This window comes from Clarias gariepinus, chromosome 14, assembly GCF_024256425.1.
Source record: "Clarias gariepinus isolate MV-2021 ecotype Netherlands chromosome 14, CGAR_prim_01v2, whole genome shotgun sequence".
Lineage (NCBI taxonomy): Eukaryota > Metazoa > Chordata > Actinopteri > Siluriformes > Clariidae > Clarias > Clarias gariepinus.
The window spans coordinates 17,632,990-17,649,791 of record NC_071113.1 but is presented as its reverse complement, the minus strand read 5'-3'; the positions used below and the strand labels follow the sequence as shown (position 1 = coordinate 17,649,791).

The 16,802-nt window shown below is 40.9% G+C and overlaps 1 protein-coding gene across 4 annotated transcripts in view; it reads left to right on the top strand.

The window, feature by feature from the left end:
• Positions 1–16,362, top strand: part of bahcc1b (BAH domain and coiled-coil containing 1b) — an 86,817-nt gene extending 70,455 nt beyond the window's left edge. For 3 of the 4 annotated variants that reach the window (XM_053511843.1, XM_053511842.1, XM_053511841.1), the window contains exons 15-29: positions 3,302–3,422; positions 3,635–3,818; positions 4,076–4,282; positions 5,125–5,286; positions 5,376–5,599; positions 6,231–6,308; positions 7,369–7,507; positions 9,833–9,950; positions 10,114–10,189; positions 12,443–12,551; positions 12,677–12,793; positions 12,915–13,061; positions 13,945–15,152; positions 15,264–15,500; positions 15,621–16,362. In XM_053511843.1, the coding sequence (XP_053367818.1) occupies positions 3,302–3,422; positions 3,635–3,818; positions 4,076–4,282; positions 5,125–5,286; positions 5,376–5,599; positions 6,231–6,308; positions 7,369–7,507; positions 9,833–9,950; positions 10,114–10,189; positions 12,443–12,551; positions 12,677–12,793; positions 12,915–13,061; positions 13,945–15,152; positions 15,264–15,500; positions 15,621–15,830 (3,337 nt within the window). In that variant the 3' untranslated portion in view covers positions 15,831–16,362. The remainder of the gene's footprint in view (positions 1–3,301; positions 3,423–3,634; positions 3,819–4,075; positions 4,283–5,124; positions 5,287–5,375; positions 5,600–6,230; positions 6,309–7,368; positions 7,508–9,832; positions 9,951–10,113; positions 10,190–12,442; positions 12,552–12,676; positions 12,794–12,914; positions 13,062–13,944; positions 15,153–15,263; positions 15,501–15,620) is intronic. The other variant, XM_053511844.1, reaches the window with a different exon arrangement.
• The last annotated feature ends 440 nt before the right edge of the window (positions 16,363–16,802 follow it).

The window sequence follows — 16,802 nt, the reverse complement described above, 5'->3', positions numbered from 1 at the left end:
TGTTAGTGCTGATAATTGAGTAGTGTAAGATCATCAGGAAATTATTACGTGCAAATAAAGAGTAATTAATAAAAAATAATGAAAAAAGAAACCACACTTTGCGAAAGTGTGTCCTGTATACAGGCTATTTGCTACTTTATGGGTTTATTTAAAAGTAGGATTGTAATTTGTGTCTTCACATTAAACAAATGGAAAGTATTTTTTTTATTGTACAAACTACAGGCTGGAGAACATACAGCATACCTGTATGATTTTAACGGATCATTAGCTTACAAACCTTTTGCTGGATGTGGAAAATCGTGTGCATGTGAGAACCTCAGGTTCAATGTATATTCTATGCTGGGATGTTATGCTGGGAATCGGAAGCATCGCAAGTTTAAACCTCAGGAACTAAAACAAGCAAAAAAACAACAACTAAGATACAAGGCACACTACTACAGCATCAACCGCCCGATTATCCTCTCATACTCTCGCTTTCACTAACTCACTCACTTACTGATGTTCGCTCTGGCCACGATGTCTCTCTCCATTTCTTGCTTACTCGCTCTCCTGTTCGCTCTCTAATCAATCCCCTCCTCTGAATCTCATTACTATGTAATCCTGACCTCTCTTAGGAGAAGGGCCTTTGTAATTAGGGGGCTGTGAATTCTCTGGCAGTGTGTCTCAGACACCCACCCCCTCTCTCTATATACGCGCACACACAAATACACACACGCTCTGTGCTCCCACCCGCTTGGCTGCTAACAGGAGGAATGTGACACAGGGTTGACACAAGAGCTGGGAGGGTCGTTGTGGGTCAGGAGGTTAGAAGGTCGCCATTGGGTAGCGACAGGCTGAGAAAGGGGGGAGGGTAGTTTCTGTCAGCTCTGCTCACACACTGGGCTTTAATAGGCAGCCCCTCCATGGCACTCAATGAGCCCAAACAATCAGTCTCCAAAGCTCGCTCCAGAGCTGGTGTCAGGTTACGCTTGAGTTTCCACAGTGACCCGCTCCCTTGTGGCACTGGGGGAGGATTTGATGCTTGGCGCTATATTCAAATGCAGCAGACATGGAATACAGATGCACTTTGTGTCAGGCAGAATGCTTGTATGTGTTTTTTTGTGAAAAGGCCTTTCTGCAGCTTCTAATGTTCACTGTGAACGTGAATATAGAACCTGTAGCGCAGTTACCGATGTTATAGTCTTAAAAACCTTACAGACTTTCAAAAGAGAAATTTTCAGGCAGGAAGATGAGAGATGTTCTATCTTCATGCTCTGTTTTTGTTTCCTCTGCTATTTAGGTGCATAATGGTGAAAGATAATATAACATTTCTGTGTTGGATTCCGGGTCTACTTGTTCATGGAGTGCTGGGGTACTGGGGTTGGGTATCAGAACTAGATGGTTGCATCTATACTGAGTGAGGTGGCAGGTCGATAGAGGTTAGTGTCTATCGATCTGCAGCTGCAATTCAGATTGGCCGACAGACTCCCTCAAGACTGCACTCCTACCCCCACCCCTGCTCCATATCTCTCTACCTCCCTCTCTGTCTCATTATCTCTTTCCACCATCTCTCTTTATTTCACTTACACTTCTCTTGTTTCCATTCTGCTTGTATGCTAGAATATTTTTCTCTCACCAGTTCCATCTTTTGTGTTCTTTTCGGCCCAGCATTATTTAGCAGAATGGCTGTGTGTATGCATCTCTCCGTGTGTATATATATATGTATATATACTGTATATATGTATATATATATATATACCCCCCCCCCCCCCAATCTGTCCTGGCCCTGTATCTCCTGGTGCTCTCTGCAGGCAGCCCTCCTTACCCCCCTCCACCTTTATGGACCCTCCTGGCAGCAGAGGTTCTTTGTAGCAGGGCTTGAGCTTGGGGGCTGTGGGTACAGAGGACACTGATGCCGTCTGACAGCAATGGCCAGAGTAAAGGGCAGGCAGCCAGTGTTAACAGCTGAGCGGAAGGGAGAAGCAGAGTCCAACTGACACGGTGCTTTTTCAGGCCTTGTGTATGCTAGTGAACATGACGCGTTTTAAATGGCATGTTTTAAATGATGGTGTCTGGTGTGTTTTTATGTGGCTATACATGTGCTTTATTTCTGAATCCAAGCTCCCCTGAGATTTTAGAGCCAGTTTGTGATGCACTTCAAATGCCTTTTTGTCAAACAATGGCTACCAAATATGAGAGTGCAAATGTATCAAACTGCTGCACTATGGAACATAATCGTTCTAGAGGGCTAACAACATTTTTGTATATATAAGCTACCAGACACTTTTGATTGACTGGGATTGACTTGAGAGAGAGGAATGACATCCTTCCTACCTAGAGAGCCAGGCCAATTATGCTCACTTGGACAGATGGCTATGGCATTGCCAGGATTGAAGCTCACAATTGCTCAGACAGTTGTGCTGCTCAGGAGCCCTACAAAATGCCTCTTCATGCCCTTACACATAGTCCACAATCTTCCACTAATAGGCTGCTGAGTGAATATCATAGCACACTCCTCGTGACGAGTGTAGGGTGTAGCATACTGCCACAGTTTGTCTAGTTTGTCACTGTACCAGCAGCAACTAAAAGACATGGGAGCAGAGCATCCACCAACCACATGCCGCTGCAGCCTCTGACACTTACCTGCCAATCATTCCAATGTGAGTGACAGGCTTCCTGACAGCAGCCCCAACCCTCAGAGCAGTGACTAAGACAGGCCTGCGGTGGCTTTGAAGTGGCTGTCTGCTACTAAGGGGGGAAAACAGTCACACACACAGCAGAATGAGACCCCAGCCATGGGCTGCATGGCGTGTGTGTAAGCTCAACCCAATTTCAGTTTAATAGGTCTGTTAGATGGCTGCCAGCCATACGCACACTCACTCACTCTCACTAGCCCTCCTGAAGGCCACTGAATTGTGTGCTTTTGTATGGGAAGAGATGCATTGATATGGTAATAAGCGGAAGGGGGGTTGTATTAATGTAACACTGCCATCCATAGCCTTAAAACCACTGGTGCTAAAGGAAAAATAGTTAAAAATAGGCAGTGAGAGAAACAAGAAAAAAAAAAGAACAAACAAAATTATGAGTGGGAGTTCCCTTAACTAGTGCTTTGCTCAGATATTTCTCGGTCTGCCGTCAGATCCCAGTTTTTCAAGCATGCAGCAGGGAAAGAGGCCCCTGCCTCTCCATTCATCAAAGGCTGAAAAGAGGGTTATTAGAAAGCCACGAAGAGGGAAGGCAAGCCCTGCGCTCTCCTCTGATCTCTCCTTTTCATCCCTTGCTCCCCACTCCTCTTATGAATTCTCTCTGTTGTGATGGACAGGTTGGTGGGAGCAGCGTCAGGCCTGCTGGCTGCAGAGGAAGAGCTGGCTGGGGGCGGGGATAAGCACACAAAGAGGAAGAAGACAGCCAATAGCACCTACGACCACGTCGGTGGCACACAGGTGAGTGAGCCACTACAGTGAACAGATGTGTCATATTCCTCCTATTGATGGGAGTAAATGGGAGCTGAGGAGGAAAAGGCTATAAATGTATATATTTACATTACTATTTCTAAGGAAAAAGCTTATGTAATGAGTGCAAAGGCAGCTGATTTATTATTTTATTTTTTCTTATTCTCTTCTTTATTTTCTCTTGATTCCTTTTGAAAATGAAGGTTCCCTGTAGGCAGAGAGGCAGACCAAGACTGCTAAGCTCCAAGATGGCCCAGCTTAAGCAAAAGGCCATTGCCAAGCGTGGATCTAGTCTAGAGAATGTATTTTGTCACAGAGAGAAGCCTGGCTCTGGCTCCTCTGCAGACAAGACACAAAGAAACATGACTGGACGTCAGAGAGAAACAGGTATGCTTACAGCGGTCTGGCCATGGGACCTCCCAAAAATCCAGTATCAGTCATCCTCATACAGTTCTCAAGTGTTGCATTACAATTCTGGAGTATTATAATGACTTATTGTTAGGTTTTTTTTCTTTTGGCCGAACATGACATTTTTAATTTAAGTAAACTAATTCTTCCATCACTCTACTTTGTAATTAAATTAATGGTTCAATTCTAATTCATTTCTCCTGGTTTTTGAAGAGTTTTTCGCATCTGTTCGACAGGGAGTACTGACACAACACATCAGAACTTACATTGCCAGAGGATAATGATGAGAAGAGGACGCAGGGCAAAGATCAGCCATGGCCATGCTTCCTCACTCCTGCAGACGCGAACACAGCAGATGATGTCTAACAAAGCCTTCACCAATAGTAAGCGGGAGGTGACAGGGAAGGACAGCTCTTCCTTGGACAGCGAGTTGTCCGAGCCAGGTGAGTTATGATCTATCTGCAGAGGGAATGAGATGTATCCTGCCATGTCGAACAGCACACCTTTGGCATTCCTGCTCATATGTCACACTGTTAAAAATATTAATGATTTCCAGTCCAAAACCCGAGCTACAGTGCTAGCTGGCCTTGCACCACTTTTAGAACTAGAGGAAAAAGGGGGAGAGTCAGAATGCCCTTACTGTGCCCCGATCTGTGTTTTAATCAGCATGTATAAGAGATAGTGGTCTATAAATGAACAAACTGCCAGTGAAGCCAAAGCAGTAATAAATATTAATGTGAGCTAAGCCTTCAGTTGAGCCGTCTTGGTAGAGCTCCATTAATTACCATGAAAGTTATCCTTTTCACATTTCACAGGCATGTGAGAGTGTTGACGAGTGCCCTGTAAGTGACAAGTGTGTCGCCACTGTGTTGACACTTGACACTGTTACCACTGTGCCATCTCTGCTCCATGTGAGACTCGTTGTCCCCAGTGGGCAACTGCCAATAGATATCTGTGACTCTGGAGCATGTGTATATGAGCATGTACGCACATAAGCGCGCACACACACACACACACATGCATTCACACAACAGAGATGGGGCAGCTAGGTGCTGGTGGTCAGTAGACGCCTAGCAGCATGCTTGTCAATGACTTGACCTGCAGTTCCTGCAAATGTTGATGACTACAGCCATATTTGGCTGCCATGATGAACTTTGCTAAGTATCCACCATCATCCAGAGGGATCTGTCATTGCAGTGCTTTTATACTAATTGCCTCTGATATCCTCTGAGTATTGAAGCCCAGTCAGGATGTCAGTCTATTAAATCGATCCTTTATCCCACAGAAGAGGAAGACGATGGCATCTATGACATCGAAGAAGTGCCAGAGGACATCAAAAATCTATCATCTAAATCACAGCTGTCTGGAGCTTGTGCTCCCTCCTCATCCACAGTGAAGCTAGCTGGTGGTCAGAATGCCAAAAGCAACAAGCAGAGACAAGGATTTGGTACGTTTTACATTCTCCCAGAAGAAGTCTGCAATAAATACAAGGACCTGTTCATAACTTTCTCTCTTTTTCTGTCCACTGCACTTTAGGATCCGTCACTGCCTTGCTTGCTAAGGGGGAAATGAAGCACAGGAAAAGGGCCCCCTGTAGGTCATCACTGCTCAGTGAAGACAGGAATTGCCTAATGGTGGAAAAGAGACAAAATGCACTCAGGTGGAGAGGAGTTTCACACGAGAGCAGCTTACATCATAATAAGGTTCTCAAATGCATCCCCGATCTGTTGGACAGGAAGGATTCTGTAGTCCTTGGAAAGGTAGGTAGAGTGTGATACAACTGTTTACATATTTTGACGTACGTCTGTTGGTCTTGCATCACATTTTGTCATGACTTGCCTTGGACATGACCATACAAATGCTTTAAAATGTGTATATATATGTATATGAATGCACTGAAATATGTGCATGTGCTATAAATATCCAACTACACTACCTCAAGATAACAGAATGTTGCTAAAATGTGTTGATTATTTTTCCTTTACTAGAATAAATTAATCGAACAATAAATATAGTCTTTATAGTCTATTGGCTAGCTGGCTAGTTCCCTGACATTGATTTGTACATTCCTGTAAAAAGTGCCACTGGTGAATCTGGCTTCCCTTCCTCCTTTTTATCTTTATCAGACAAGCTTTCATATAAATCAAAAGGTATATTCATGTAAGATGTATTGTTTGCCTGATGATGATGTCGTTAACTCTGCTGTAGTAGCCATTTCAAACTAGAATTTATATGGTATGTATACAGGAATGTAGTTTAAAGTAGTCAAATATTCCATTTGATTATACCTAATATAAGCACCTTAAAACACAATTCGTCCAGTCAGTGGATCTGAGCCAACTGAAAGCCCCCCGGTTGCTGATGCTCTTCTCTTTTTTGTGATTGTTGTAGAAGAGAAGTTGCTTGATAGAAACTGTGCCATCTCAGAATGAAGACATTAACTGGAACAGAAAGTTGAAACTAAAACAGGTGACCCACTGATATCACTTGCTTTCAGTACCGTCAATGTCTGAGTTTAGAAGAAACATTGTCGTATGATGATGTTCTAGCACCACAGAGCATTTGTTGTCATCCTGTTACCATGGCACCCTAGATCTAACTAACATGGCCTCATGGTACCCATAAAAAACTCATTGCGCTAAGAAGGATTATGTAACCATGCATCGTTTGACCCACCGGAAGCTCTCATAAATCTCCTCACAATAAAAAATAAGATGGGTTCTGCCTGCTATTTCACAAGCTGAATCATGCATTGTTTAAATAAAAAGTCAAACAGTTTTGAAATCCTTGTCACCCTTGATGTCTATGTTAAAGAGGTCATTGTCAAGGTATTGCAAAAGAAATTTGACTACCCCACCGGAGTGTGTGTGGAGGGGAATTCCTGCTTCAAGCAAATGAACGAAAAACATAAAGATGAGCCTACACGCAATTCCTTATCAATGCTTTGCCCTGAAGACACAGCAATAAAATCTTTTGCAATAGTAAAACTGCTGTCACTATAATATATGGCAGGTTTTGAAACAATGTTATGAGACACAAAACATACACAAGAATAAACCGGTTATGGTTGCCCATAATTGTGCAATAATATCTAGATGAATAAGTCCATATTCATGCATGGACACATCTGTATTAAGAGTTCTGAATAATGTGATGCTTTTCCACATGACAGTGATCTGAACCCAAAACTAGACTCGCCCATTGATTCTCATTACATTATGGCACCCATTAATGTCCTCTGATGTCTGTGGCTTGGAGACTGTTGATTATTAATAGAATACATCGTACTTTGGCGAGATGGTTAGACAAATCCAGCATGGGCAATTACTGTACTTACAATATGGGTAATAATGCAATGAAAATAATAATAGATGTATTTAAATCAAGGAAATGTGACTGTACCTTTTACAGTGTGTACATTAATCAGTAAGACTATTAAAAGTTTACTCTGTGAACAAAGAAGGGTAATGCCATTTCTGTGAGTGATGATATATCCTCTGGGCCTTACACTTTGGTTTGTGATTCTTAGGATGCAAAAAGGCGCAGCATGAGGCAGCTGCTGGAAAGCTTTGCTGCAGAAGAGGGATTCCGCATGGAGGATGACAGCAGCTTTTCTGAAGGGGAGGAGGAACTGGAAGAAGAGGAGCAACGGAGGAATACAGTGGCAGGTGAGTAAGCTCACAAACCCAATTGAACGTTCTTAAAAGTGTGGTCCTTCCAAAGACCTGCCCTTATGCATCAGTGGCCCATATCTGAAACAGCATTCGAACCCTATGAATAAAGGATATAGTATATATGAAATCATAGATTTAAATAGTTTTCCTGCAAAATGGAATAAATGCCTTTATCTGACTTTCCCTCATCTTGGCAAATGATTTGCCTCAGGCAGACACGGTTTGTATAACAAAACATTTTTGTTGGAAACCATTATATATTTTTCTTTTAGGAGGGTGAAGATGTAGTGTAAAGAAAAGCATTTGTATTGCCTTAAATGATGCCAACAATCCTTTGCAGTTAAAGAGGTTTTGTGTGCGGAAAGCTCTTCTTTGTAAGTTTCTGTGTGTGTTTGTGTAATGTGTGTGTGTGTGTGTGTGTGTGTGTGTGTGCTGGCAAGAAAACCTTTTTAAATTTATTGTAAAACAATGTTCAGTATTCATCTGTAACAATTTAATCAGCAGGTAAACCATCTAAAACTTCAGATTACCTTTTACAAAACAACCATCATTCGAAACCTGAAGGCTTGAAGGCAACTATTTGTTTTTCCAGAATGTTCTTAAATTGGTCCCAGGTCTTAAAACATCTTAAAATAAGTTCATGTACAGTAATTTAACAATTTGAGTTGTTCTTCCATGTCTCCTCCATAGGGAGAGTGACGTGTCATTTTTCAGGTAAATTAAGACTTAAAATGGTCAAACAAAAACATATTTTCTTAGAAACCCAACAGTTTATACATTTCTTGAGAAAGGAAGTTTACTCTCCACAAGATATAGTCAAGAAATTAAAGATTTCTTTAAAAGGTCCATACCGTAGTCTCCAGAGACATGTTGCAACTGGATGTAATCAGGACAGAAGACGCAGTTGAAGTGTACATCAGCCCAAGAAGACAAGTACTTACGAGTGATCTTCTTAAGAAACAGGCACCTCACTGCTCTTGAATCTTGAACAAACACGAGAGAAACCAGTGTGTACCGAACTGTGCATAAGAGACTCGAGTCAGCTGGCCTCATGGGCAGAGTTGCTAAGAAATAAAAAAACCCTACTAAGACTGGCATATCAGAAGAAAAGTTTACAGCGGGCCAAGATGCACAAACATTGGACTCTAGACGGCTGGAACCAAGTCTTGTGACCTGATAAGTTGAACCTTGGGGTTGAAGCTTATGAATAGATGATACATGCCTGCCTAACACCATCAGTGAAGCATGAAGGTGGAAATGTAATGGTCTGGGGACGCTTTGGCATTGGGAGTGTGGGTGATCTGCATCATGTGCAAGGCATTCTCAAAAAGCACCGATACCACTTCATAGTGTAGATGCATGAAATTCACTCTGGGCAATGACTGATTGGGGATTACTACTTTTAGAAGGAAGAAAATGACCCTATCCGTGTTTTTTTTTGTTTGTTTGTTTTTTGATTAAATAAATTGTGCATGTTTGATTTGACAAATATGTTTTTAAATGAATTGTCCTGTGATTTATCTACAACTATTTGACTGAATAGATGCAACAAAAAAGAATAAAAAAAATACTTTTAGGTCTTTCCAAACTTTTTCTTGCCAGTACATTATTATTATTATTATTATTATTATTATTATTAAAACTCAATCAACATAATATTGGTACTAAGTTGCATAGTTACACAGCCACAAACACAACAGCAGGCTGATTTATTCATTGTGAAAAACCTGTGGGAGGTAGAGTTTTAGTGTTTTGCAAAATCATACAAAATTCACACTGACATAACCAAAACAACTTTGATGTAATATTTTGGCATTTGTGCTTTTTAACACCCATATGATGCCAAGAAATCATGCACAATTTTTTTAACAGCTTGTAAGACTTATTGCTTTTTCCACTAATTCACAACTGGAGTATTCTGGTTTTTACGTCTTTTCTACAACAGCAATCTTTGCCATCTCTCATACTTGCCACATCCTCTAAATGCAGTTGTAAATATGTAGGTTTTTTTGTAATTCTCCTAGTCAACATAAAATTCTTTTCATAAAAACAAGTGTTCTTATTAAAAGTGTGTCTAAGGCCAATAACTTTGCTAATTCTTAGTTCCAGACCAAAATCATTTAGAAACTTGTTCATCATTAAGCACTAGCTCCAGATCTACCCCCAGAACCTTGTTGGTAGAAAAGGATGAATAGTGCTCACTGCAAAACTTTTCATGCCAGATTAATTATTGCATTTATTTAGACCCTAAGAGACACTTTTTATACTTGTCCATCTGGCCATGACTCTCATATACTTCTGTCTCTGTTCTGTGTCCAGCTCTGCCTAACTGTGTCCTTACCAAAGAAGCTCTGCGAGATGGGCTGAAAGTGCTGATCTCCAAGGAGGATGAGCTGCTATATGCTGCCTATGTGCATACACTGGACATACCTGACATGTAAGGCTTTTAGTTCTTTAGATTCAGGAAAACCTGTTTTGTGAAATGTACAAATGTAAATGTAGATGTGAAAAACTTATAATTCAGATTTAAGCATGCTATGAAATACATACTACATCTAGCATTAATCTGCCTTTCCCCCCCCTAATCCTTTACATCACAGTTACAGCATTGTCATTGAAGGGGAGAGAGGAAACAGGCCAAGGATTTACTCGCTGGAACAGTTGCTTCAGGAAGCGGTAAGTTTTAAACTGAACTTTTAGCTCAAAAACTTGACACATGTTCCAGACCTAATACACACCCTTATTACAGACCACAACACACCGTCCCTTGTGCCTTTTTAAATAGTTTAAAGCAGAACATCTGTTTGGGTGTTTATGCACAGGCATGTAAATTGTTATGATTGCTATATTTGATTGGATCAAATCTGACTTAAGGCATTTTACTTATGTTCTTATTATTGCTTTTTTTTCTTTCTTTTATCTCGCTGCACACAAATTCCTCAATGGAGAAAAATTCAAACATCTGGTTGGAATAGAAGTGGAGATAGATTATATTGGGAGGGGTGTGTGTTCTTTCATAAAGGATCCAGTATTTTTCAGGAAGAGCCCAGTTCATGGCTTTGCAGTGCACTCAGTGTATTGCTCCAGGTCACAGACCTAATTCAGACCAGCAGTTCAGTATGTCCCCCATATAGTGTTACAGGTGCATAGTGTAGATGACTGTTCCTGGTTAGTTCTGCTCTACGCCCCCAGGGTCCCTTACACATGGACTTATTTTACTGTTTTTATTGTTTATTTATCTTTTTCCATGTATGAACATTTATAGGGCTGAATGGTGGGTTATGCTTACATGCATAGTTGATCTGTGCCAATGGGGAGAAGGTTTATAGTGTATAATCAGCTCCCAACAATGCTTTCTTGGCAATCATTCATTTGAATGCATTATATGGCTCCTCTCATTCATCCTGCTCTGTCTTTTTTTTTTTTTTTGCAATGAGGTAAACAGTCTGTCTTACTCCCTGAGCTAGCTTTTGACATGAGGGACAGCCTATCATCAACTCAGCTCCCAGCCCCCAGCCTCTCTCTGACACAGAGAAAATCTGATTGTGAATTGCAATTCTTGAATGCAAAATATCAAATGCACAAAATATACCACTTCATGATGAAGTCTATAAACCTCTACCCTCCCCTACCCTATACTACACTAGGTTATAATGTATTTAAAAAATAATAAATGAAAGCAAAAACAAAGAATAATTTCCAAGGTAAAATTTGTCAATTTTGTTTCTACTTATTGTGTGTCTATAAGATATAAATATTTTGGGGGGGATTTACAGAGCTCACATGCTGTATTGTCATGGTGAATGCTTTGATGCTTCCCTCAGTGCTCTTATCCTGCAGCTTGCCCTACCTGCGAGCTTGCCATTGTTCTCATCAGCAACCTGATCAGTCTGGTGCTTGTGTGCGTGTGCACGCTTGTGCGTATGTGTGTGTGTCTGTGTGTGTGTGTGCACTTACATGCCTGTGTATCTGTGTTAGTGTGTCAGCATTATTGTCGGTAGAAGAATGACTGCTGCTAGACTCACAGAGAGACATGCGCACGTATACACACACACACACACACACACACACACACACACACACACACACACACACACACACACACACATAAACACACTCTCTCTCTCTCTCTCACTCTCTCTCTCACACACACACACAAACTCTCTCACACACACACACACACATAAACACACACTCTCTCTCATTCTCTCTCTCTCTCTCTCACACACACACACACACACACACACACACACACACACACACACACACACTTAATTTTGTCCTTCTGGTGACTTCTTGGTGACCTCCTATAACTAACACCACTCACAATGCTATATAACTAATACTTTTTATAGATATTTTAATATAGTCATAAGCTAGATAGATATAAGGATAGATGGATAGAAACACATATTAGTTCGCTTATTACATATTCTTTCTTTTTACCACGCTGTTTTTAAGTTTATCATCCGTTTTCTCTTCTAACACCATTACCTGCGAATCTGGCTCCGAACTAAATCCTCTTCCTGCCTGCTCTATCCGTTGCCCCTCACCACAGCAACCATATTTGTGCCAAGCTTCAGAAAGCTTAGTGCCAGGACAGGCTGTGTAGTAGGAGGGAAGTTGGCAGTTTCACAATAAAATCATCGATTTGGGCTGTTTTATTTGATTGTTCTTGAACAGGCGTTTATTCAATGATGTTGATTTCCTGTCTTTTCATATAACATTTGAAAGGGAAAAAAAAGTGTTCTGTGGAGGAAAATAGGTTTTGGTCTTTTGTGCCATGACCTAAAATGGAACCGAAATGTGTTTTCTAATAGCAATCGTACCTGGGATTTAATGAAAGTTGCAGATGCATCCTATCTAAATATTTGTATGAATTTTATTATTAGTCTTTAATGAATGCACACTTTTATGTATGTTTCGTAGGTTTTGGATGTGCAACTGGAGACAGTGGATGCGCTTACTGATGGAACAAGAGTGTGTGCATACTGGAGTGAGCGCTCAAGGTGCCTGTATCCAGGATATGTCCGCAGAGGTCAGAGAAGTCTCTCCATACCTCTTAACATATACTTCTGTTATTAATTAATATATTTAATTATTTTTGCTAGGACTGATTCTCTTCTCTTACTAAAAACTAAAAATGGATTTTGCCCTACACAGGGGGTCCTGGAGACGAGCAAAAAGAAGGATCTGTCATGGTGGAGTTTGATGATGGAGATCGTGGCTGGATTTCCCTCCCCAACATCCGTCTTCTTCCACCTGGCTACCAAATATATTGTAAGTGTGCAATACAGTATGTCCTGAGTTGAATTCATTAATAAGATCTATGTGGAAATGAGAAGACACATGGAGGAAAATATGTAACTGTAACTAATGTTACATGATCCATGGACTTCAGGTGCAGAGCCTTCCCCAGCTCTCCTGGCTTCTCCGACTCGCCGCAGGAGGAGAAGCTCCACTCAAGAGAAGAGCTCTCAGCAGATTAATGTTTCTTCCGAATGGCATGGCAACACAGAACCAGGGAAAACAATCAAGCTCAAGCCAGGTATTTCACCACAATTGGACCGTATATCACTGTAAACAATGTAGTTCTATATATTTATTGCTAAAATCTATTTAAAAAAAATAAGTGTAAGAAAATGTAGTATCTACATAAAAAGTTTGTATCTACAAGAAAACTTGACTTTGTTTATGGTTGTTAATGTTTAGTAGAAAAGAAGGCTTTTTTGTGGTGCTCCTTGTTTGCCAAAGCAATACATGTGTATTTACTGTGGCTTGTTTTCAGTGCTTCAAGTCCCAGCTATACAATTGGCTTAGTCATGCAAAAGACGTTCTATTAGCAGTTTGAGTACTTTGAGGACTTATTCTAGGATAGGATAGAAAAAGATAAAAAATAAATGCAAAAGTATCCAATACTTTTGAAGTTGTATTTGCAATGTTATATTGGGGTCATCTGTTCATCGTTATCCCAGTGTCATGTAAGCATTGAAGGTCCAACGTCATTTTATCAAAGTAATTCTAACTTTCAAAAGCAAGCCAGTATCGGTGTTCATGCGACCACAATGTTTTGACAATCAAAAATTTCTCCTGGGAATGTGCTTACACCAACATAGCAAGTATCTCAGTGCGAAATGGCTAGAGGAGCCTGAGGGCTTGGTTATAGCAGAAAGTTTACAAAAATGCCTTTGGACTAACTGAAGTCTGAAATCTGTCTGCTCAACTGTCTCTGCTCAGCAGATCTTATCAGTAAAAGCACAACAATAGAATAGATCAGGTTTACTGTCTTTTGAATTTCTCAGACATATTAATTTCACTGTTGTGCCTGTTTCTGTGAAAAAAACTGTTTGTCAAAAGAATTTACCAACTAAAAATAGGTCAAAGCCTGCTGAATTGATTTAAGATTTTAATGTCTTTTTTTATCTTTAAAGGGAGACCCAAATCGGTCAGCTTATCAACAAAAAGTGGATCGCCCGAGAATGTAGCTGGGTGTGTCCCCTCTCTTCTTACCTGGCCTTCTGTCACCATGTCTAGAAAGAGACCATCTCTGGATTTGTTCCAGTTCAATGGTTTGTCTAGGAAAACTTTAAAAGAGAAGGAGACAGACATGTTCCCCTTGCTTGGTTCCACTATGGGTACACCAGCTAAGGGAATGTTTAGCACCTCCTTCGAGGTAGACTCTTTTAGCAGCATTGCTAATGGTTTTACAACTTTTGGAAATCAACAACCACCATCTGGGTTACAACTTTGTCAGAAGAGCTCCTCAAGTGTTCGGGGCAGAAAGACAGGAGACAGGAAAGAGTACCTCATTAAATTGGACCATGAAGGAGTAACCTCTCCAAAGACAAAAAATGGAAAAGCACTTATGCTTCTTGGAAATGGGGAGTTTGAATCAAGAGTTGGGAGACTGGAAAAGAGCTCTGGGACCAAAAATATTGCTGATCAGACCTCTCATATAGACTGCTCCCAGTCAATGTTATTAATGAAGGATGCCAAGAGAAGTAGTAGCCACCTCCTCAAGAGTTCCTCTGACATGCGGAAACATTCTCAGGGTCTAGGGCTTGGTGAATATCCAGATTATGCATTGAACTGCCACAGCGATTGTCTTAGCTCCTACTCGGACATGGATGAAGATGAAGAAGATGAAGGGGATGCTAGAAGGGCGGCGATGCAAAACCCTAGGCGCTTTCTCTCTCATCTGTCCATCTCCTCCTCTTCCTCAGGTTCCTCAAGCTCATCAAGTTCAGGCTCACTGTCCAGTTCTAGTGCCTGCTCCTCTGACAATGACTCATCCTACAGCTCAGATGAAGAGGAAGCATCTCAACTTCTCCTGCAGGGTTGCTTGTCCTCCCATCATGCAGTGCTCCAACAACAACAGCAACATCCTGAGCCAACAACTGCCCCACCACAACACTCATTTATTGCTAAAGCCATGTCTGTGACCAGCCCAAAGGCTATGGTCAGCAATGGTACAGGCAAGCATCAACGAAAAAAGGTGATTCCTAGTAACACCCTGTCAACAGCACAAACCAAAATGTCCAAGGACTGTAACAAAAAGCAAAAGACAGACAGTCCACCCAACTCCTCTGCTTTTGTGCCAGCACGTCAATTGTGGCGTTGGTCTGGAAACCCCACTCAGGTAAGTCTCATTTAATTATCAGTTTGACATAATGGAATAAGGACAATTTTCAACCTTCAATTATTTCCTGATGCATCTAGTCCCTAATATAAAGCTATATGTTGTCTTCAGAGACGAGGTCTAAAAGGAAAGGCACGGAAACTCTTCTACAAGGCCATTGTCCGGGGTAAAGACATAATCAGAGTGGGCGATTGTGCTGTGTTTCTATCTTCTGGCCGACCTCACCTTCCTTATATCGGCCGCATCGAGAGCCTGTGGGAATCTTGGGCCAGCAATATGGTCGTGAAGGTGAAATGGTTTTATCATCCTGAAGAGACTAAATTGGGCAAAAGGCACCGGGATGGCAAGGTACTCTCTAAAAACAGTTAAAACCCTTCCATGAAAGTCAACAACCAAGTTTCTTTAATTTACTCACATTTGTATTTGTCACTAGGTGAATGTTTAACTGTACTTTCTCTGCTTTCTCAGCATGCCCTTTATCAGTCTTGCCATGAGGATGAAAATGATGTCCAAACTATCTCCCATAAGTGTCAGGTGGTTAGCCGAGCTGAATATGAGCACCTCAGCCGCCTAAGGAAACCCAACAGCAACAGCCAGGACCTCTACTACTTGGCTGGAACATATGACCCCACTAGTGGCCAGTTGGTCACAGCTGAAGGAGTATCAATAATCTGCTAGCGTTCTGTCATATGGATGTACTACTGAAGAAATTCTTTCTCCTTGAGGGAGGATACCTAAAGGGCTGACAATCGATTTTTATTGTGTACAGAATTGTTTCAGATCAAAGTCCCATAATTGGACACTAAACTAGCACTCCATGGGATAAAGAAGAGGAAGATGAGCTCTTTACTGGTCTACTTTGTAGCTACGCCTCACCCATCTTAATGGGTGACAACTGGGGCTGACACCATCACAAACTCAACAGCCAAGGAAAGAAGTTTTAGTTCTCAGTGAAAATGATGAGGCACTGGACATATTCTAAGCAAGATTTTATTAATTTATATTAACTATGTTAAGGTGAATATTTCAGTTTCACTTTTCTGGAAGCCCTGGACAGAGCTGGGTTCACTTTAGACTGATCATACTTCATCAGGACGTTTTTTTTTGTTTGTTTGTTTTTAATTATTATTATTATTATTATTATTTTATTATTATTTTTTATCTCAGTTGGACCAAAACTATTGCATGGTGTGTGTGTGTGTGTGTGTGTGTGTGTGTGTGTGTGTGTGTGTGTGTGTGTGTGTGTGTGTGTGTGCGTGTGTGTGTGTGTGTGTGTGCGCATGTGCACATACAGAGCATGGCCACAAACAGAAGGAACTGGGTGTCACGCTGTAGGCTGTCGCTGACATTAAGAGTGCCGCTGTCTTAAGTGAACACCCATTCTTATGCCTTCTGGGCATCCAGGGATTTTCCAGGAATCATTTTTAATATCCAGTCAACTGAAATTTAAAACAATTTTAAGTTAAATTACTGAATTATTTTTTTCTTTAAAAATTTTTTTTTCAATCAAGCCATACACTTCAGTACCTCTTACTTACTGTACCTTTTCTTCAGGTGTATAGTTGTACAATTGGTTTATTTTATGTGTGTAAATATATAAATATATGAAAGGTATTACTGTAAATATAATATAAAGGAAGAGAGAACTAT